We start from the raw sequence: 24,111 nt of genomic DNA, 5'->3' as shown, positions 1-24,111 counted from the left end.
GCTCAACATGTGCAGCCGTATGTCACAATAGGTTGGTGGGTGAGAAGAAACAGAAATGACAGAGGGAAACCGCAGGAGGACCCCAAAGATTCATTGTGCCCCGTCACAAATATATATATTTTTAAAAACCTATTGAAACTGTCAAGAATCTTCTTTATGTAAAATCTTCATATGTCATATAGTCCAAGGTTCTTAGATATTTTGAAAGAGAAACATGCCAACCTCATCACAGCTTCTCTACTATACTTACCAGTGAGTTGCTTTACTAGATATTTTAATCATCTGTCTCACACCACACTTTTTCCAGCTAGTATTTTCTGAACTACATCTCTTATTGTAGCTAAAAGGTTTGTACTCTCAATTCAAAATTGTTTGTAATTTTCTCCAGAACTTTTAATATTCATTTGCAGTTTTTAAAGACTCACATTAAGGAGTCAATATTTTTGTTGTTGTATTCATGTTTTCCACAATTCAAATTCTTGGCAACTTTGTTCTTGTTTGACAAAGGTTGGATATGGCAGGCAGACATTCTGGGTTTGTGATGTTATGACTTCATGCCTCTTACTGCTGTGTCAGAGATGGGGGAGAAATAACTCACCTCCATAAATCTCCACCCCACACACACATATACTAGAGTGCATGCAGGAGCCATTACCCTCCAGTGTCTGTAGTAGTGCATTTTCCAAAAGGAGGAGAAGCCATGCTTCTTGTCTGAATTTTTCATTCCCCGCACTCTCTGTTTCTGTATAACAACTAATAAATAAGCAATGAATTCAGAACATAACATAGAATGGACGGGATTTTATACCCTCTGTGCCAAGTCTGCTCCTCCTGATGTCTGGTTTTCTTCCTGCTCCAATCTCTTATTGTTGACTTTAAATTTTGCTTCTCTTTTTTATGTTTTAAGGGTTAAATCTTCTACAGTCTGTCTTGACCTTTTGCACTTGGGGAATGAATAGAATCAAATGGTCCCAGTGTGTGGAGAAAGCAAAGCATCTTGTTTTTTGTTTACTTAGTATGACATTTTGCTTTGTTAATCCATGACCCCTTGTAGCTTTATAGTAATCTTAGCACCTTAGATATTCTGAAATACAGTCTGTTCAGATTAGCTCATGATGAAATTTGACAGCATGACTTTGTTTACACTTTAATTTTAATAGAAAAGTGTATGGGTTGTCTCAGACAAAGGGTCAGAAAATTCAACACTGTGAAAGAAAAGTTAGCGAGGTCTTTGGCGCCATCTGATGGAAAGCAAGAAAATAAACGTACAAAACATTCTAACAGTCTCAAATGCAATAAGTACATAAAATATTGCATTTAATTTTTTTTTAGAAAAATGTACAGCTGGTGGTTTTAAACTTTTAGTCTTACTAATCAAGATATGTGTGAGCATTGTCTTAGATTTAAAATTTTTCCTCAGTCAAGAAATAATTATGCTATAAACGCCTGACCCTAAGCTCTCAGAATTTGTTGCAGTTCTGTAATAGTTAACTTTTTTTGTCGTTCAGCTTTCTCGTCATGCATGGTAGCAATACAAAGTTATTTCACATTTCCTATTTTGTGCAGGCTAATTGAACTCCCCTAGCACATTACATTAATACCAAATTGAAATAGGAAATCATGATCAAAAATTGCTTGGACATTTGATCAACTAAAAAAAACAATCAACTCTTTATCACTCATTTCAGAAAAGAGCTCATAATATGTTACATTACATAAATATTACGTAATATATTATATATCAGGATATAATACAAATGTATTCTCTACAGCTCGGGTTTTCAGAATTCTTTTCTGTTCAAAATTACTGAACAGAAAAAAGTCAGAAAGGTTATTCTCGTCAGGCCGTTTCAAAGAAAGAAAGAAAAAAAAGGAAGGAAAAGAAGAAACAAAGAAAGAAACTAGGTTCAAACAACTTGGTTTGAGTTCTGCATTTCCGCTGTCTAAGTCCCGCCTCTAGTTTCATTATCCAATCAAATACCGCTGTGAGTGTGTTTTAGCATTAGCCGCGAACTGCAAACCTTGTTGTTCTTGTTAGTGTTTTTGTATAAAAGATTAATGGTAATGAAATTGCTTCTCTTGAAGTTTAGAGAAAATGAGCACAGAGCAAGGTGTTGACAGTACAAACGGTGTTTCAACGGGGGAGGAAAATGACCTAAAGAAAGAAGCACAAAAGAGGTAATTGACAGCTAGCTTAACTTTGAAGGGAGCTAACGTTGCTAAGTGTTCTGTATTGTGGTTTTTATTGTTATGAAGGCGTTGCACAATAGCTTTTTTATTTGTCTTTGGGGAGTTTATTGTTGTGAGCAGCAAAGCTAATAAAACACACCAAGAAGAACTAATTAAATAACAATCTAATAACGATGTTTAAAAATATATTGAAATTACACAAGTGAAGCAAAGTGTTTCTGTTTTGTTGTGTTTAGCTGGAAACTAAGTCTAATTAAACCTAGAAAGTAATATTCTTAAAAGCCTTTGTGTTGCAAATAAAAAGACTACGTTCAATGTTATGAAATCTCTTAACCTGTTTAAAATAGTCACTAATGCTAAAGTTTCGGGAGTTGCAGAAGTTTAAAAAAGATATTTTAATCGTTTAATATTTTTTTTGTGAAATATATCACTTTTTTCTTTATTCATTTTCAATCTAGAACTCCATTCTCAAAGTTTAAGAAGGTCAATTCCCACTTTAAATCTCCTGTAAGTAGCTTCTTATCTTTTAAACACTTGTACAGTAGTGTTTTTATTCCTGTGCCACGCATACATTCAGTTTGTATTTTGGGGGGTTTGAATCTCAAAGCTTCAAGTACCAGAAAGCCCTAAAGTGAGTCCTGAAGAAGAAGTTGCAGAACTACAGAAGAAGAAAGAGCAGCTGGATTCAGAGATCGCACAGTTGGAGGAAGAGTGAGTACAGCTGTGTTTTCTTTTCTGTATTTTATAAATGTCAGGTCAAACCTCAGTGGTTTGTCTAAGACATATAATTGTTTGGTAAAATTTTGGTAGCACACGAAGTTAATAGATTTCCATTTAAACATTTAATCATTAAATACCTCAGTACAAGGTTGTGTTTTCTACACTTGTAATAATTTAATATCCATTAGTAGCAATAGTCAGATAAAAATGTCTTTGTTTGAGGCCAACATTAAATGTTTTTGCAGGGGATGTAAAGTTGAAGAGTTGGACCAACATATAGATAAGCTGCACGAATACAATGACATCAAAGATATTGGCCAGTCACTTCTGGGCCGCATCGGTAAGACATTTTCACATTTGTTTTTAAAACATTAAAAGTGTAGAGAAGAGGGCAAGTCAAATGTCTGTAAAAATATGTTTGCATTTATCAAATATACAGTTGAATCCAGATGTTGCCTAAGCTGTATGGAAAGACTCATTCATTTCTTCATTCACTGTCTGATAATTAATTTAAATTAACTTTTTCTGTTCTAGGTCAGTTAGGTTTACTAAATTGATCTTTATCTGTTACATTCTAGATTGGTAAGAGATAAAAGTTTTTTTTTTTTGTTGATTTCTTAAGTGTTTCTATGTTTTTCTTTAGTATTTGGTAAAATTGCATATTAAGTTGATTGACTTGGGTCAAACATCTTTGTGCATCCTTCCACAAAATTTGTTTTATGGAATTAAATGAGTCAGGTTTGTAGTTTGCATTACTCCCACACACCGGTTCATTCTTCTCAGAAATGTCCTGTTATTTTCCTTATTTCATTTTTGGAGTTCCCAGGCAGACATATTTATTTGCTGTCCTGATTCTCAAGTGTTGTGTCCTGTGATATTGTTACTATTAAAGGAAGCCATGAAGTAGATGTCTGGAAAAAATTAGAGTATGCACATGAAACCTTCCAGGAAACAGAAAAAGTGCAAGTCAGCATTTAATTTTGCCTTCTCACACGTGAATAGTTTAGGACAGATTCAACCACTAGAGGGCAGCAGTAATGCACATTTGTTTTCTTGTGGCAGGTGCTCCAAATGCGAAGTCTTAAGTTTTTTTCATGTGTTTATGCCTTTAGTCATTCATTATGTAATGTTAAGTCCACAGTTATAACAGCCATTTTTTTTAAACACTAGTATATTCATACTGTGTATAAGTGTCATGTAGTAGGGTCAAAACGGGTGAAGTTTACTCCTTTCACAATATTAGGAAGTTATGGTGAATCATAGACATGTCAGCTTGACTCTTGCTCTGTTTATATCTTTGTATTTCAGCCACCAATATGAACAAAAAAATTTTATTCCCTTTCACTCCTCTTTTATTAACTTCTTCTGCACTGTTGACAAGTAGTAAAAGTCCAGTTATCTCTGTTTTATGAGTTAAAAGCTTCCTATCTCTTTAAATTCCAAGTACAATGAAGAGTTGAGATGATAATGACCTCTTAGTCAACGGAGGTGGCGTTTCCCCTCTGACACAATGACGGCCTTTCACATCACGCACACATTGACAGACAAGTACTGTCTCTGTCTGTCCCCATAGATATATTCATACACTCACACATGCACATGCATTACAAATACAAACACAGACTATCTTCTCTCACCCCACACCCCTTTTCTTGCCCTTTCTGTCACTTTCACAAAGAGTCTACACTTAAACACTGAGTACTGTTGTACTGTATGTTCTTATACTGAGAGGGAGGATATTTGTGGGCAGGGTAAGATACCCTGTTTAGCCTCTAAAGACAACTGTCCTTTTGTTATTAATTATTGGTTTCTTTGTGTTTTCCTGTAAGGATAAAAACCATTAATAATTTAAACAAAACATTTTTAATTTATATTTTTTCAATGTGCTGACATTATCAGCCCCTGAGGGGTAATTTAATGGCATGACCAAAACTTTCTTTGACACATTTTCTTTTTCATTAGTTTGTATGAGCTATGTTTGTACACATGAAGTTGGATCACAAAAAGAATAAGATGGAAATTATTGGAAAAAACCGTACTTGGTGTGCTTTGAATTTGGATCTGACTTCAAACTGACTATCAGAATTAGCATGAATGCGGCATGGTTGTTAGTGAAGGGTCCAACATGTCCAATGACTAGCAGTAGTGCGGGTGAAGTCAATTCAAGTAACTTTATTATCCCCAAAGGGCAATCTGTTGTGTAGATAGCAGTGAAGACATACAAAAAAAACAAGCAAACATAGAAATGCATACAAAAAAGAGAGTAGTACATTTTAGTTCTAACTGTGTGGACCTGGAATCAACAAAACAAAAGCTGCTGGAATAGCACTTTCTTTGTTTTTTTTCAGCGTGTTTGTTTAACAATATCACATTCTTTATCTCCGTCCAGAAGGTAAAGCAGAGAATTCTGGCCTAACTATTATTTTTGGCTGATAGCTATGATCAGCCAAAATGATCCTGGCCTTCTTCAAAGACCTGGATTTGTAGAGATCATTCAGGCCATTAAGAGCTAATCTCTTACAAATACAAATCTTGGCAATATTTTCAAGCAATTCTTATTTTATAAGTGCACTACTGCAGTTCAAGGGGATATAAAATCCAAAGCATCTCAAATAATCTCTCAAAATTCAATTTTGAACAGACAATTGGCTAAAACTTGAAGTAGATTGGTTATATGAGCTGACGGCCAAACCGAGTGCCAGTCCTATAAGAAAGTCAGAGAAAGCTGAGGCTGTGATTTACACAAGCTAACCATGTTGGAATAAGAAAAGGTTGAAAAAACATTGCATTGTCCAAAATGTCTGAATTTCAGCTGTGTGATTAAGATTTTTAGGTCCAGAATCTGGTCTAAAAACAAAAAACCTCAGATCCATTCTGCATTGTCTCAAAGGCTCCGCGTAGTGATGTTGTAGTGGTATGGGGGATATTTTCTACTCCAATAAAAAAGGACAATGTACCATGTCACATTGCTCAGATTATCTCAAACTGTTTATTTGACGATGACATTGATCTCACTTTGGTTTCAAAGGTCATCGGATCTAAATTTAATAGATCACCTTTGGGGTGTGGTAGAATGGGAGATTTGCATCAAAGATCCACTGCCACAAAATTTCCAGCAACTGTGTGATCCGTCATGTCAAATTGGACCAAAATCTCTGAGGGAGGTTTCCAACAACCTATTCTATAAAAAAAAACATTTGGAGTCAAACTCGAGTAACAATGTTATTTTCAAAGAATTTTAATTAGCTGAGATTTCTGATGGCAATATATCACGTCAAATCAAAGTCTTTCACAGAGCTAAATTTTCTCAAAACAGTTTCCATCAACATGTTTGATCTGTTCTCACTTTTCTATTAGTTTATTTTGCTTTAAAAGTTTATGTTTAATCTTTGGCTTGATTGTGCTTGTGTTTTCAATTAAACTTTTTTTTTTTATCTCTGCAAACATTTAATCTTGATGTGCTTGTTTTTCTGTTAAATTAAAGACCATAATAGTTATCCACTGGAAGCAAATAATGTGTGAGAAGACAAGTTGCATCAACATTACCATCCAAGATATAGCAGTGACACTTGACTCTACTTGTTTTAGGAACATTGAGACAAGTATTTAGCTGTTGCATTGAATAAAAGTGGAGTGCAGGAGTGATGAAGTGTCATTGAAATCAATCTGCAAACACTCACATTAAACAAATACTCTCTTACTTTGAGATAATTGTGACTTTCTCACTTGGTTTATAATTCTGTAGCAAAATATACGGTTCTTCTTAAATAGCATATTAATTGTACTTGCAGTGGAGTCAGAAGTGAACAGAAGGTTATGTATAGTCCAGGCCTTAATGTTTGTGTTGATCTTTAAATGTTAACTATGCAAGCTAAGAGATTGTGGAAAGGTAGCAAGGTTGTCATCATGAGATAAAGTCAACACTTTCAGTTGATTTTTAGATTGATGGAAGGGAATAAAAGTTCAAATGTTATGTAACTTGAACTGTGCTACTCAGGCTTTTTTATTTTGAAATCACATTTGAATATTTCTGTTTTTTACTGTTTTTTTTTTTTTTTTTACTGGTTTTTGCTATTGAGTAATTTAAATTAAATGATTTTGTTTTCGGCCTCTGATGTCCTTTTGATTTTTTTTTTCCACTTGATTTATGGTTAATTATAAACCAGCAATAACAGCAACCCTCTTCTACAATCCTTTTAGTGCCCTCTGTTGTACTTACTATCAAATGTTAAAGCTGAAGCTGTATTAAGATAATTTGCGAAAAAGCAAACAGTTGCATTCTCCTGAAAGGAATTAAAATAAGTACCTAAATGGTCAAGAATGGAAAGCTCGTGTCATTGTGGTAACATTTTAACACACTTGTTTTGTCAAGCCGTATGTTCAAAGTGGCTGTGGATTTCGCATGCTGTGATGTTGGTCTGGTCAGTGTTTAGTGGATTGTTTGAAAAGCAGAGCGGAGCAAGTTGACCCTGTAACCTGTGTGTGGTGTGTGTGTGTCTTGCAGCTGCTCTGAGGGGGACCACCACGCGAGATCTCTATGCACACTTTGGTCTTGAACTGGATGACTGAAAATGAAAGTTTTTTTTTTTTCAAAGTTTTCAATTCCTCACATAAATGCTTCATGAAACCAGTTAAAGAATGTAAAAGATAAGAAGAATCTGTTTATTTAAAGGGAGCATAACATGGCTTGCAGTGTTTGAACTTCATCATTTTTATTCTTGTTTTTTGGGGTGGGAGTTAGTTGAATTTAACAGATGTTCAATAAGAGATCTGAGTAATGGCATGGAGAAATGCTATTACATGGAGAAATTGGGCAGAGTTCAGCATGCATGTTGTTGGAAACATGCTTGCTGTCGTTTAGCTCACGGCAAGTTACTGCATAGTTGCAGACTTTTTTCCCCAACCCCCAGCTGGCCTAAAATGTATTTATTGTAAATTAATTTGTGATATAACTTGAAGGAATTTTTGTTTCATGCTTTTCATGCAACTTTCATTGCATAAAGTTTGGAGAAGCGTGATTGCAGTGACGTCACTTGTTGATTTTGTAAAAAGTTTTAGTTCTCAGAGCAATTTTCTTGATGCAATCTCTAATGTGCAATAAAAAATAGAAAGCATTGTCATTTTTGGATATTTATTATGCATTTTCACTTCAGATGAAGATCAAATAGATTTATTTTAGGTGTTTGAGTGATTTTATTTTATTTTTTTGTAACCCCAAATAAACAAACAAAAGTTTCAACCCTGTTAAAGAACCCATATTACTCTCTAGTAAAATAAGTCTGTTGTTCTAAATGTGCTGAATGAAAGGCTTAATCTTATGGGAGTGGTTTCATCTGTCCATTGATAACTTGTCTAACTGGTATCAGCAGAGGAGTTCCACAAACTTAATCTTATTATGTCATTTATGTCAGGCACGATCTTATCCCTCAAGTGAGAAATAAAAAATGACCTATCATTTGGAAGGTGAAACTCATACTCTTATTTTTTCATATTCTTATGATTGCACCACTGCATCATTTCTTTGCAGTGTAATACTGCTTGTTCCTGTGCTGAATGACGGGGATAAATGCAGTGTGATCGGCTCACTTTCATGGTTTAATGATTAATGATTAGATTTGTTGCCAAGTACAACCAGCCATTTGAAATGGGTAACGTAAAAGTGAATTTTTTTTCTTATGGCTAAAGAGAGTAAAGTTGCAGTGCAGATCCAGGGTTTTGTTGCAACAGACCTTCTGCAAACTTGCTAGATTAGGCAACGTGTTTGGAGACATGTCACATTCCTTTTATGTTATGTAAAATGTGAACCTTCTTGTACTAAGCACTTGTCAATGTTGGGAAGTTGCCGAGAGCAATGAAACATGGTTAAAATGATACACAATTTTTCTTTGCATAGCAGCAAAGCTAAAAGTCCTGTATTTGGATCTTTGTAGGTCTGCTGTGGCCATTAAAGCTTCTAGCCAGACTTGTTTAAAAAAAATAACTCGAGCTGAAGCTTGAAGTAGACCTCGACCATCACACCACCACGTCAAACAGGCAAAATGATGTTCTTTTCTGAAATGCTGCTCATTAGACATTAGCACATTCTACGTTTTGATCCCCAGAGTATTTTTCTAAAGGTCTTGGTGATTATGAGGATAAGATCCTATGAAGTGGGCTTCTATTCTTTTCTGATAATAGTTTTGGCTTTATGCTACCCTGTTTATACAAATTCTATTTCTTATTGAATCATCAACACTATTGTTGACTGACACAAGTGAGGTCTGAGATACTTTAGATAATCTTTTTTTTTTTTTTTTAAACAATCCTCTAAATCATTTAAGTCTTGAAGTAATTTCTTCTGAGACTTTTTTTTTTCACCTACTTCGTCAGACAGGTTCTGCTTATGTGATATAATTAGTTATATTGAGGACTGTTTCTCAAAAGTATGATTACGAATCTAAGACTTAAGATAAAGCCAGGTTTGACGTAGCATCATCAGCACAAGCTTTATCAGTTTCAGGAAGGCCAAACCAGGTGAGGTGCGACTTTATCAAGACAGGCATTCAGGTAAATGTGCGTCCACAAATTTCTTCAGCTGACCACGATATCGATCAGATTCACTGATGCTACGTCGGTTAAATTGCGTACGCCATACCTCACACCAAACAGACATCGTTTGATGGAGGATTATGAGGAATTGAAGCGCGTTACGCAAAGGAAACTGCCGAGACAATGGTAAACAATAACGGATTGGTTGATTGCTCAATTACCCGCAAAATCCTACATTTCCAACCCGTTCTAATCAAATGTGATCATTTGCTCAAATAAACAACTTTAAACTTATAAGTGAACAGTCAAGATTATAACATGTTAATTTGACAGCAGATTCGTTAATGTCACTCTTTTTTGTACCGCATATCGATATAAACAATGCAACAGGCCGGGATTAAATAGAAGGAACATTTTCCAGTATTTGGGAAATATGTGGATAAAATGTTAACTATAACTTGTCGCTCACAACCTCGCCTTTAATTACCTTTATCTATGGTTAACTTCCTATTTTAGTTGTGATGCTTTTGTTTTGAAGGGGCAATTTATTGTATAGCTGTTAGCGTAAGGGCAGCTTAACGGCAATCAAAAGACGGAAGTTAAATTATTGAGTTTTTACATTTTTCTTACTAGCAACCCCCTCGATGAAAACAAAAGGTTTGTGCATGTTTAAAATGCTGTGTAATTTAAACTGGGTATTTGTTTTAATTGTCAAAACTAAAGTTATTTTCTTATTTCTAACATCATCAGATGATGTTACTCGACTGTATACCAAACTGAGTGATGTTTTAATGCAGGGTGATTAAAAAGACCATAACAGACAGATAAGAAAACGGAATCGCTGAAAAAAACACGTTTCTGATTGGCGTGACTGCTGACAGAACAAATAAGACTTCAGGATTAACTAAAATGCACAGAATAAATCGCCATGGTAATTTACGATACTGGTTTTGTCAAATCGAATCAAGGCTTGCAAATCTGGAAAATCTCGGCTTAGTTGGTTATCCCAGTTCTATGAATCAGCACTTTGGACAAAAAAAAAAAGATAAATCACAGTTAATTCATAATTTAAAATGGTGTTAACTGGATGGTTTTTTCCCTCTTAAATACAATTGTCACTAGCTACTCCTTATATGTTATTTTTTATACTGAAATGTATTAGTGATGCTTCTAATCCGTCAATTATTTTGATAATCAGATAAAAAAATGGCACATTCTGCATATTTTTAACTTAATCATTTAAGCCTGTTAGAAATCAATTCATTTTTAAATAAGAAAAACATTGTATTTCCAAAATTCAGTTGGTATTTATTACTTGATAATTTATAGCAAACTGTGGATCTTAAGCTGAAAAAAATACTTCTAATATTAATACGAGAAAGCTCAGCCTCTTCTGCTTGAAATGACATCTATATTTTATTTTATCTTAGGTGAAAAATGTATTTAGTTTTGTACAGTTTCGCTTAATTACTGCTCTAGATTTTTTTTTCCAGCAAATAGTTTGGAGTCTCTCCAGTTAACAATTACTTGATTAGCTGACAATTATTTCAATACCCAATTAGTCATGAAATAATGAATCCAGTTTGATTTTTAGCCCTAAAATGTATTTACTAACATTAAACATTTAAATGTATTAAAAAAGCAAAAACAAGGGAAATTTGTAAGTGGCCGAATACTCAATTTATAACGCAAACAAAACCACCCGGTGCCCTCGATGTGCTTATTTAGGATGTTTTTCATATTCCAACAATGTTTTCTGTGCATCTTCTGCGTCACACGCTACTTTGTTTGAAAATCATTTCTATAGCTATAATGAACTCTAACCTATACCGATTTGCTCCACCATTCATGCGGCTGCAGGATAGCTTGTGCCATTGTAATCATCCCAGTTAAATCCAGAAGAAAGAATATCCAATTGCTAGGCAGTCTGAAAGAGAGTAGTTGGGATAGTAAAACTTCAATCCGCACGAGATTAAACTACTTGTATCTATTTAACATGACACAAATAGAATTACTCATTGTGCAAGTGATAAGCACACAAAAAAAATCAAGTAGCAAATTAAACAAATCTGTACCAGTTAAGAAGCTAACGACGATCATTGTCACAGTTTAGCTTTATCATCATTGTAGTATCAAACATAGCTTGGTGGTCATCAGAGTTAAACTCTTATTGACTGTCACTTTAAAACTCGTGTTAAAATTGTTCATATCTTTTGCTTATTCTGTTTACAAATGAGCTTGGTTCTTGTCTCTTGTGACGTAATTGACCCAAATGCACAATAAGTAGAATTAGCTACGTTTTTCATCAAAGCTCTTTTTACCAACCTTTTATTTCATGTAATTCTACAGTAGATATTTATACTTTATTAGCTAGATGCATTTAATTTAAGGTATACATTTTATTCTAAAAGTACAACAGCAGAGATGAGCTTTAAAAATAACTGCACTTTTCCAATATCCGTCTGAGATTGCAATCAGATCAGCAATTTGCCAGCTTGAAAATTTCCAGGTTAAAGGTCTTCAAAGGCAGAGAAACTGGTTCTTTTAATTAGCACATTTCAACATCCTGTCCTGCCTCATTCCTTGCTAATCTGTTGGCCTCTTTTGTTGACAGTGCAGTAGTAACTGAGTGGAGCAGAGCATGGTGAGGCAGGACTCATTTTACACTGTAACGGTCATTACTGGGTGGAGACGGCTGCTTGGGCTGGCTTGTTTGGGTTCTCACCATTTGAAAGCCAGAGAATATAGCGGATGGACTGGGTGGATAGACGGTGTGCACCATGAGAAATGAGTGTATGGGCGTATTCCAGATGGTTTCCACTGGTTTAACAACCAGTACACCTACTTTGACCTAACTTGCATGGTCAATGCTGACATAACATGATTCTTTATTATGAATAATCCCTGTGAATTTAACATGACTTTTGATTTATGCGTTTTGAAAGAATGGAAACCCTACTCCAAGAGTACTTTTTACATTAAAGAAAAAGTAAACATAGTATATATTGTTAGTAGTAGCTAGTATCTCTTGTCCAGGATAAAGAAAGGGGTTAAGACAAATTGACAGTTCTTTATCAATAGCGAAAAGTTCAGGGTCCGCATTATCACTTACAGATAATGCGGACCCTGGCATTATGGGTTTTTCTGACCCATAATGTCAGAAGAACCCTGACATTATGGGTCAGGGTTCTTCTTTTTTGCATGGATAAAGAAATTTCTAGAAACAATTATAACATTTTAGAAAGGACAAGTAGGCCTCCAAAGATTATTATTCTTGAATATTTATTTACATGTGAAGAAAGCCTAAAAACTGGAAGTTAAGGTGCATTTAACTATTAAAGCTTGGGTATGTACTTTAAATATATATTTTATAAAATATATGTAAATATTTTATTAAAACTGTCACCAAGTTGTGACTGTATTGTTATGTAATTAGCATTGTGGGAAGTCAGAGGAACTTGATTTTTCACAGATTATCTGTCTCTTATTATACTGTCATGACATAGTGACAGTTAACAAAAATGTAAAAAAAATATATATATATTTTTTATATTATTAAAAAAATTACATACACCAGCTTTAGTCTGTTGCAATTTGAGTGTGTAAAAGCAGGTTATGTACGGCCAACCTGCCGCCTGCCACTTTTTCCCTGTAACTAGCACTGATAAACTCATCCCGCACGCCGGCGAGTCGAAAAGGAGCGGACCCCTAGCCTCCCTGGCCAAGAAGCAGAGCCGCATTTCCTCTCCCACACCGCAGCAAACCCCACCTCTCCCGGACGAGACGTAATACCATCTCTCTCTATTGGTCCGCTCCAGCCGTCTGTCAGCGTTTATTCCTGATTCACTGATTTGACGCTGACTGACGTGGGCGGGCTCCTCTTAGAAAATTATAAGGTCATTTGAATTACGCCTGCTTGTGAGCTCACCGGTTACAATGAATCGAAGGATAATATAAATTATCGTGATCCTGATGATGATCGTGGGGTCAAAGTCGACGCGCATCGCTCGGGCATTTTCTCAGCAGCAGCAGCGGGAGGTCGTTGCGGGGTTGACGACAGGAGGAGAGCCCAGTGCGAGCGTCTGCCTGGGTGCGTTTCTCTGAATCTCTATCTAGCCGGAGGGAGCGACCAGACTGGCCTGTAAGCCGATCAAGGTGGAATCTCCCACAACGAGTTTCACGTTCGGATCGCTGAGCACCTACATGCTGTAGCAGTGAGAGGAAGGGGGCAAGGTACGTACAAATAATCCTCATCCGTGTACCACAACTAAGGGCTTGGTGTGCGCCAGCTACGCGGGTTGGTGATCAGGTTTTTATTCCCTGGGAGAACGGAAGATAGTCCTGACACTTTCTCGGCATTATGAGCGATTAACCCACTGATATGAATCAAAGGGTTCACTGTGATCTGTAATTTCAGGCAGCTTTAGATCCTTAAAAGGTAAATTATGCATATGGAGACCGCATGCCTGTTCATCACGAAAGATACAGCTGCTGCTGTCGTGCTGTCCATCCGCTTCCTTAAGCCGAGGCGCACACGTTACGCAGCGCATCCTGCCTGTGTAGAAAAGCCCGTCACCACGATGAGCCGCATCATGTCACAATGCAATAAACACAAACCGACCGGCTCACAAATGAAGGCCGTATCTGAAGCGCACATGGCATCTGGTTAGAGAGGTTACCAGCAGTGGGCTGAGCCTTCCTCTCGGTACCAGAGCCCCCACCGCAATATGATGCTCCGCGCCTTTAAATTTCCGGGTTCAGCAACGGCGGATGATGAAGCTTTTGTCTCTGTCCGTCATGTGGCTGCTGCTACCTTTCTGTCATTTGTGATTTTGAATCATTCTCAAATCTCATTCGTTATTAATGGCGAAGTAAAACTGGAGTATGACACGGGAGCTTGTTTCGGTTTTATATTTCGGCTTAGCGATGAAAATCACAATCGCAGCCACATGTTGGAAGCGGAGGAAAAGAACACACTCACAATTTTGAAGCAAGAAAGCAAGCTATCACTGAATGTACGGTCTTCTTTTAGGGTGGTTAAGAGGCGAGACTAGAGCTGGCAAATTTCTTATAAGCAAGGATGTAAACATATTTACAGACCGATATCCTCTTTCCTTGCTACCATGTAGCCTAGCCACTAATATCAGTAACACTTCAGATGCTTTGTTTAAGTATGGTGTCCTCGAGGTCTGAAATGTTTCTCAGCTGCAAGAGAAGTTTTTTTTTTCAGGAAGCTGTGTATTTCGTTTAACAGTTTCAACCATTATGTCTTGCTCGAATTTGCTATGATGCAAAATGTCGTTGATAAACCAACACTACACATAATCCTGAGCACATCATCACCACTGTGAATGTTGTTGGTGGCATAATAAAATCCTAAGGGAAGATGGATGTAGCTAAATATAGGACAAATGTCTCCTTTTTCTCTCATATGGCTAAACAAAATCAAGAGCAATTATTTGCCTTCAGAAGTCTTCTAATCGGTGAATAGAATTAATCTGTTAATGAAGCTCATTATTAATACGATGCTGAGGCCCTTTGATGTTAAGGACAACTGGTGAACAAACTGTTAGTCCATTATTTGTTGATGGAAAGCATATGGGACAACTGCAAACCAACCAAGCCATGACCAGGCAACTGAACAAACTGACCAGGCAATGGGATCATTAGTGGGAAGAAGCAGCAAAGAGTTCAGTGACTGACAGGTTAATAAGGGAGAATCTCGAAAAAGTCAGCTTGTAGTCATGCATTTCAAGAATCTGGCCTTTATGGAAGAACAACAAGAATAAAAAAACATTGTTTAAGGAAAACTCTTAAGAAGTCCTTTGTGCAGTTTGAGAAAAATCAAGGACATTAAACCTTTTCATGTATCAGAAAACTAATGTTTCACATCATCCAAAATGCACCATGCTGAAACATGGTGGTGGCAGCATTGTAATGTGTGGACGCTTCTGCAAGAATGGTGGCGTAGGTCTGTCACAATAACCAATTTTGTTGGACGATAAATTATCCCAGTAGTTATTGCAATAAACGATAATTTTGTTGTTTTGAGACTATTTTCAAATAATATATTGTTAATAGCATAATAATGCAAGAACACATAGATCAATAAGCTTTAAATTCTAATAAACATTTAACATTGGAACTATAAGATTGTCAAAATTCAAATGAAATAAACAAAACAGAAACAACAAATAAAATTCATTATAAAATCTCTGAATAAAATAGTTATTCAAAACGATGCTAGTTTAGATCAAAGCACCAGCCTGAAGACTTTTGCCATCCAGTTATATTAACCTTCTTAGAAACCTACTTGGGAGAGGGTTCTAAAAGTATTGATCCAGAATACAAATCCAATAATAACAGTATTGCATGCCATACTTTTCAGGATATTTTTTTTGTGTGCAAAATGTTTAAGTCATGCATAGTTTTCTTCTATTTTTCAGTAATGTGTTGCTCTGAATATATATATATATATATATATATATATATATATATATATATATATCCTTGTGAGAAATGTGACAAAATCCGAGAGACACAAATGCTTTTGTAAAGGAGTGTGTCCACCAAGCCTAAGTCAGTAGTTCAAACTTGGCACAGGATGTGTAAACAGAATCACAGTCGATAACATTCTTTGGCTCTATGGCAGCGCAAACTCAAAAATCTCTTCCTGTGTACATACTCTACTAGCAGTATTTGTGTAAGTGGTATAATGCTTGGCATGAAAAGATTCTTATTTGTAGTTGTGTGTGTGTGTGTGTGTGTGTGTGTTTCCCCTCAGGATGATGCGTCTGTCATGTTGCACAGTCCTGCTGTTTGTGTTGAGGCTGGTGGTGGGCCTGCCTTGGTACCAGGTTCTTCCAGCCATCCTGATCTTTTACCTTGGAAGTGGAGGATGGAGCTTTCTGGATATTGTTGCCAAAACAATTGGCAGAGATCTACAGTAAGCACAAAACATATATTTACATGTCAAATGAACTCAATTATACCACTTTTTTGATATTTTACAACACCGAATTGGAATTTCTGCTACCGACCTTTAACAGCCCCTGTATAGGTAATAATCATTCACTGCAGCTTTAAAACTTGTAAAATAATAAAACAAGAGCTATATTTACGGTTATTTATGGCTTGCTTGTTTAAAATGGAGGAAAACGCTCTGATATAAAGTAACATAAATTTGATGTTAAAATAGTGTTTGAACTGTTGTCCTTTCATGAAAATATTACTTCTATATTCCCTCTCTTTTGAAATTTTGTCTCATAAAATCATACATTTTAATCTAGCAGTAATGATTTATAGATATCAAGTTGTCACATTAATTATTCAGATAACAAACTTCTCATTTCATTTCTCTCTGTCAGGACATAATTGCAAAGTGTTGTTTTGATTATTGATTCCTTCACAGGGCCTTCCAAGAGTATTAACAGTCCTTTACTTTATTTTGTTTTCTTATAAATTGTCACCGGACAATTTCAGATTTCGCTCAACCCCCCCTACTTAAATACTTTGTAGCGCCACCTTTTGGGGGCACTTACAGCTGCCCCCAAAAGGTTCTTCTTTGCAAAATATCTCGACTTCTGCCTGATTGGATGAAAATCACTTGTAAACATCAGATCGCAAATCTTGTGATTGATTCTCAACCACAAATTAACTTTGACCTAAACAATTACTCTGCATGCACTTCCAAAACTCTTCACATAAACTTGGACTGCTTTACTTCTTCCTGCTTAATTATCTCACAGCTTTGATGCTACCACATTGTTTTGGTCTACTACATAAAATCACAAGTTGTATTTTGCAAGTGACTGAAGCCCCATTTCCTTATTTAATAGCAAGCCTAATACATATCTTCAGGTCAGATTTCATTTGCAGAAATGTTGATGGGGCCACTTGATAGTTTTCAAGGTGCTAGCTTGACGTATATTTCTATGGAAAAAATGCCAAGGACGCAGCTAGACGGCGATTATTTAATGTGTGAACCTTGAGCTAATATTTACAGTTAAAGGTTACTATGGTAATATGCTGTGGTTAACTTCCTTTCCCCCCCGCCTCCCCCCACCACTGGTAAAACGGGAAACTGTAAACAAAAACCTGTCCTTTTAAAAACCTCCTCAGAACAAATACACCAAAGTGGTCCAACTAGTAATGGTGCATATTTCTTATTAGTACGTGTAAAGTAAGGACTCCATCTTTATGAGTTAGAGGTACATATCCTCCTTTTCATATACACATACCTGTATCTTCTTTTGGTAAAACTGGTAACCTTTTTAGTTGTACTCACAGTAACCTATGAATCAAGGTTAAGAATTCAACAATTTCACCTGGGCTGTGGCTGACATTGCCACTGTGACTCATTGGGTGGTATTGTGTGATGTAGTTTGACAAGCCATTGGCATTTTGTTGTGACAAATAGTGGTAGCTTTGCATTAGCAGTAGAACATTTGCTTAAAAAGGTTACACTAAACGGCTTACTACTGCTATTAGCTTTGTTCTGTTGCAATAGCGAGAACCCCAAAGGTGATGTGAGTGAAAACTAGACGTCTGAACTACAGTAAACTCCATTTATCTCGACTAGCATAAAACTAATCCCTTATGCAATGATAAGAATTTCAACCAGAACACAGTACAGCCATGAAATTACTTGGCTTGTTGGTTTTTATGAGGTTTCTGTAATTATTTACCTCACTCAGCCACGGCTTCTGCTTGTACCTCTGTGTAATAAATACAGAGAACTGAGCGTTGCTGTTTAGTCAGACTTTGCCCCCTGGATATGCTTATTACAATATTTTACTTCTCCTGCTATGAATTGCATGTGTGTCGATAATGGATCCAATTATATGTGAACAATAACTTCAAGGTATATTTGTACCTTCTACGTTTAACTAAATAAATGCATGTTTTGTAATGCTTCCCAGAAAATGAGGCATGCTTCACAAAACTGCCAGCCATTACTTGAAGGTTGTCCTTGAAAAGATCAATTTTGATCATGTAAAACTAAGCAAAGTTGACATTTCTTGTTAAATATTATGTGTAGGTTAGGATTATTTTGCAGAAGAAGCACTTTTATGTTTGTAGTATCATAAAATCAGTTCTAGAGCTGTAACTCTAAGGTGTGTTGTATTTTTCTCCTAAAGTGCTGCCTACGTGCTACTGCGCGTGAAGCTGAACGTCAAGCGACACGTCAGAGAGAAGAACACTCTTCCTAAGATCTTTGCGGAAACTGTGCAGCGCCATGGCGACAAAACTGCTCTCATCTTTGAGGGGACCGGAGAGAGGTGGACTTTCCGACAGTTGGATGAGTACTCCAACCGAGTGGCCAACCTGCTGCTGGATCGTGGCTTTAAGGTGGAAAAAGCAAAATAAAGAGATTGAATTAGAAATAATTTGCAAAACTTGTTTTCACGTCTTTCATTTTTAAAAATGGATACATTTTTTTGTCACATTATAACCGCAAACCTCAATGTACAGTGTGTATTTATTTTATTGTACTGTCAGCACAAAGTCACACGTATTCATGAGGCAGAAGGAAACTGAGGCATGGTGTTCATAATTTTCGTCACGAAAAAGTTGAGCAAAGTTGCCTGTTCAGAAGAAAAGCATCCCCACAGCATCATACTGCCAACATCTTTTTAGGGATTATACTTTCCAATAGTATAATTGCCCAAGTGTTTGTACATTTTGATTCTAAACAACTGGGCAATAGACCTGAAAGACAGACTAGTGATGGGAGGGAAAAAATCCCAAAAAACTGGTTAATTTCAATCAATATCACAATTTAATTTTTAATTATACACAAACTGACTATTTACTCACAAGGTAACTTTTGTAAGGAATTTGTTTCACTGGAATTTAATTGGGAGCATCAAAGTGGAAGGAATGAGTACAAGTGCATGCCACATGTTTCTGAATTGGTGGTGGCAGTATCATGCTGTGGGGGTGCTATTCTTCAGCAAGGAAAGGCTGGACTTTTCAGATTTTTATTTGTAGGTAAAATTTGAAAGCCACATAGGATTTTCTTCTGTCTTAGGTGTACTACTTCGTGTTTTTTGTTGTTGTTGTTGTTGTTGTTTTTTAGAACTGCGTTAAAATTAATGGTTGTAACGTGATAAAATGTGAAAAACGAAAGTGGTGTGTGTACTGTAGGTTGACGGCACGGGTGTCTTTTGTCATTCCCACTTTCAGGAAGGTGATGTGGTGGCCCTGTTCATGGAGAACAGATCCCAGTATGTGGGCCTCTGGCTGGGAATGGCTAAAATCGGAGTTGAAGCTGCTCTCATCAACTTCAACTTGAGACTAGATGCCCTGGTCCACTGTGTTACCATCTCCAATGCCAAGGCTGTGGTGTTTGGTTCAGAGCTTTCTGATGGTAAGATAAAGGGAAGAGCTCATGTTCTACAGCCACCCTAAGCCTCCTGCGTGCACAGTACTGACTTATGCTGATGGGTGCTGTTCTTCTTCCTTTGTAATGAGAGAGGCGAGTGCAGGGAGAAAGCAGCTGAGGTCATAAAAGATACATGGTTATTTGAGTAGGTGTCTCCTCAGTATCAGTCAGTGGAGCTGTCTTTATAGCCAATGTGTGGCATTCAAGGTCTGACAAGAATACCACCTGATAAGTGATAATCAGCAACTGATGAAGGTGGCAGAAATGTGTAGAACAACATTCAACTCTTGCAGATTTATGACCTAAAGCTCAGAAATATTTGACATTCTCCGTTTGATGATTCAACTTTTTTCAAAATCGGTTGAATGTTTTTAATCCAAGTTTATGTGCACACATGCAGCACATTATGTATTTAAATGTGACTTTGTCCTACCAGTTTAAAACGGTTAAAAGTAAAAAAAAATCACTCAGCAGAAGCATTGCCTGACTCACTCGGTAGATAAATGAGTCATTAAAAGGTTATGTGCGTGGAATTAAAATTGCATTAATTATCTGCTATCTACTAATGAACAACGTCTTAATAGACTCATCTCCTCTTGCATGTTACATGAACATGCAATGTAACATTCATTTGGGATCTGTTTTACTCCTGGATCTATGCTCCATCGGGGGGGAAAAAAAACCTTGACCTCAACATCTATAAAGAGAGTGGAAGTGTACATCCAGAGATTGATGAAGCTCTCTTTGTATTGGTTCTTTATCCTGTGATGTGCTTAATGCCTTTAAGTAATTGGAACTGCAGCGTTTTTATGGTGCAGCCAAATATCATGCCTACACCATCAGCACTGAGCCAGAAGGACATAAAGCTTCACTTACACACTTTCTGTTTATACAGTATGGAAAAAACCATTGTCTCATTGTCACATGGTACTTTCTCCTGTTTGTTTTTTTTTTTTGGTTGAGTCGCTCTGGGCTTATTTTTTTAACCTTCTTTGACCTCATATCATGTGTTCTCCCTGCACCATTGGTTAAATTATGATAATTATCCCACAACACTTCAGGGCTTTTGTTTCCTCTCTCTTTCTTTTACAGCGGTGTCAGAGGTCCACAGTTCAATGAGGAAGGCGGTTCTGATGTTTTGCTCCGGAGACTGGGACCCCAAGCGAGTACCGCAGGGAACGGAGCGCCTGGAGCCCCTGCTGGATGGCGCCTCGTCTCGCCTGCCTCAACGGCCAGATCGCTGCTTCACAGGTGAACACACGACGTCAGGCCGGATTTGACTTCCCCTACGACAAAGTTCATACAAACTGCCTTTTGTTACATTGTTGGGAGTTGTTTCAATAATTCACTTTGTTCAGATGCATCTAATGTTTCTGATTCCAAAATATTTCAGCGTGATAAGATGCAAGTTTGTCATACAAACTTGTATTTTTGGAAAACATTGCAGCACTGTTGCTTGTATGCAAACGAGAGGTAGACAAAACAGTGAAGCTGCAAGGATTGGAGATATTGGATGTAAATGACTTTATTCCAGCAAACATATATACTTATGGAGCCTGAGGTGGCATGACAAGACATGGTAGCCAACCTGTGGCTGTCCAGAGTAGGACCCGCAAATATCACAAAAGGCATGCACACATAGTATCGCCCAAGAGAGAAATGCAGTGTTAGATTTCTGATACATGTAGCGTTCATCTGTTTTGGATTTATCTGACTAGAGCCGAGTGAGAAAGTAAAAAAAATATCTAAAAACTGTGGTGTACTTTTATCTCTATCCCCCTGGCTCGCTAAAACCAAAAAATATTGAATGTAGTGAATCTAATTGCCACTGAATGAATAAATAACCCATTTGTGTATAAATGTATCTATGCAAGGATACGAATACTATTGCAAAGCTTTATATACACATTACATTTAATAGAAACTGCTCTCTATCTGCTTATTCTGGTTCTCACATAAAGCACCTGACACACAAACATTTCTGTCTACCAAACAATTCAAGAGAGGATGTAACATTCCCACCTGACCTTTACTCACACAGAGCCAAACAATTATTCACTCTGACTTTGTTTCACATCTATACAAGTCTTTTTGAAATTATTCTGTTTTTTTTTTTTTTTTTTTTTTTTTTCAATCTTTGTGAGTTTAAGATTTCAGGTTATAAGATCAGACAGTGCTGAAAGGGCTTACTATGATACACTGCTCAATTCCATCTGTGCTCTGATCAAGAGTGAGTAAGTGAGTAACTCCTTCTAGAAAAGGTTCAACACTCGGGTGGAACACCGTGCATGCATATATATGCAGAAGTTCAACTTTAGCAGAATTAACATTCTTAGACATTTACCGCATTTTCACAATATCAACCTGATATCTTCTGTTTCTGTGTTTTCTGTTTTAGATCGGCTGTTTTATATCTACACATCAGGGACCACAGGGATGCCTAAAGCTGCCATTGTTGTGCACAGCAGGTAGGAAGCAGGCATTTGGCCAACAAACGGACACACATGAACTGCAGCTGTTCTTTTTAGATCCATGTTGTGTATAGTTCAAATAATCTTAGCACAGAAGGAGACGGAGATGAAGTAAATCTTGCGGCGTTAGATTTGACTGATTTGGCTCATATCTAACTCCACTCTTGTTTTCAGATACTACCGCATGGCTGCTTTGGTATATTACGGCTTTAGGATGACTCCAGATGATGTCCTCTACGACTGTCTCCCGCTCTATCACTCTGCAGGTATGTTTGCTTAAAACCTATTTGGATTTCACCTGTGCGTGAGTGAGTTTACTACTTTTACTTCCATTTTGGCTCAATTTCCTACCGTACAAAAACGATTTAAACAAACTGTAGAAACAAAAACATGTGGTCGAGCCAGTTTCTCACACTGAGTCTAATGGAAAGAAGGATTTACAAGTAGACTTTCACTCCGCCTCAGATGCAAATCAAACTAGATGAGGGAGAGGCTGCAGTCGTTGGCCGTCGGTTGGGTTACTATTGTAGAAACGTCACATCCATGAGTCCTTGTGCAAACAAAGCCAAATTAGTTTGACCCACCTACTGCACTTCCTCTGAAGAGCCTTGGCATCATGTTGATCTCAACACAAAGTGTGTTTCAAATGTCCGAGAAGGAAAGACAGAAACTAATTTTAATGTTCGCTTAAGCTGCATTTGCAATTTCAGCTTTTCCATTTTTTGATGACCTCGTACACAAAGACTGACAGTGTGATTCCTCATATTCTTCTTTCTAAGGGAACATTGTGGGAGTGGGACAGTGCCTAATACACGGAATGACTGTGGTCATCAGAAAGAAGTTCTCTGCGTCCCGTTTCTGGGACGACTGTGTCAAATATAACTGCACCGTAAGACTAATTTCATTTACACGAGTCACTCTGTTACGTCTTGAAAATATTCCTCAAAACATTTGAACAGCCTGTTGCCAACCTAATTGAATCGCTATTAATCATTGGAATCGTTTCGGTTCCCATTTCCATATTCAACATCTAGATCGTGCAGTACATCGGAGAGATTTGTCGATACCTACTAAACCAACCAGTTCGAGACTCTGAACGTCAGCATCGGGTGCGCATGGCACTGGGGAACGGCCTGCGCCAGTCCATATGGGAGGAGTTCATGAAACGCTACAATATCCCGCAGATTGCAGAGTTTTACGGAGCCACAGAGTGCAACTGCAGCTTGGGCAACTTTGGAAACGAGGTGGGAACACAACCTGCTAAGAAGCCGTGAGAATTCTTTAGGGAAAATACTTTATTTTATTGTGATGTCACAAACATAAAATAAAGATCGCACGGACTCTGAAATATGTACAAAGGGAATGAAATGTGCAAAACCAAAATTGATTTGTAAAATAGTGTAGTTAAATACTCCTTTAAGAAAGCAGCACATCAGTTGTTGCAGATTCCTTGTGTCTGCAGCATTGTCAGGCCACCTTTGCACCAGGTTAAAGAACAGCCTTGGACCTCTGTAATCTTTTGAACGTTGCTGAATCACAGCAAATTTGACAAACCTGACTTTAGTGTGAAGGCAGAGATAAGGCTGCTATGCTCTTTGTACTCCTTTTCTTTCCAGACTGTCTTAACCCAAGTGCTACCACCATAAAGAATCCTGTCTACACAAGCATGTTTCCTCACAGCATGAAGAGTTGTGGTATTAATAAATACGAAGTTTTCATCACATTCACCGTAGGTTTTAGCCTTGTTGTGGTGGAGAAAAAAAAGAATCTGCAAGTTTATCAGCTTAGCAGCCACATGTGGGCCTTTTATTGGTT

General features: G+C 37.1%; 1 protein-coding gene across 2 annotated transcripts in view; it reads left to right on the top strand.

Annotated features, from left to right (window-relative positions):
• The first annotated feature begins 1,963 nt into the window (after positions 1 to 1,963).
• The window catches only part of slc27a4 (solute carrier family 27 member 4), a 29,911-nt gene continuing 7,763 nt past the window's right edge, over positions 1,964 to 24,111 (top strand). Inside the window, exons 1-9 of one of the 2 annotated variants that reach the window (XM_008423993.2) lie at positions 1,964 to 2,178; positions 16,223 to 16,384; positions 18,579 to 18,789; positions 19,627 to 19,810; positions 20,918 to 21,076; positions 22,224 to 22,293; positions 22,471 to 22,562; positions 23,076 to 23,185; positions 23,331 to 23,540. In XM_008423993.2, the coding sequence (XP_008422215.1) occupies positions 2,096 to 2,178; positions 16,223 to 16,384; positions 18,579 to 18,789; positions 19,627 to 19,810; positions 20,918 to 21,076; positions 22,224 to 22,293; positions 22,471 to 22,562; positions 23,076 to 23,185; positions 23,331 to 23,540 (1,281 nt within the window). In that variant the 5' untranslated portion in view covers positions 1,964 to 2,095. Of the gene's footprint in view, positions 2,179 to 13,278; positions 13,672 to 16,222; positions 16,385 to 18,578; positions 18,790 to 19,626; positions 19,811 to 20,917; positions 21,077 to 22,223; positions 22,294 to 22,470; positions 22,563 to 23,075; positions 23,186 to 23,330; positions 23,541 to 24,111 lie in introns of those variants that run through there. The other variant, XM_008423994.2, reaches the window with a different exon arrangement.

The sequence above is a fragment of the Poecilia reticulata genome, linkage group LG12, assembly GCF_000633615.1.
Source record: "Poecilia reticulata strain Guanapo linkage group LG12, Guppy_female_1.0+MT, whole genome shotgun sequence".
Taxonomy (NCBI): domain Eukaryota; kingdom Metazoa; phylum Chordata; class Actinopteri; order Cyprinodontiformes; family Poeciliidae; genus Poecilia; species Poecilia reticulata.
The sequence above is the reverse complement of the archived record's forward strand: the minus strand, read 5'-3'. Positions and strand labels throughout refer to the sequence as shown.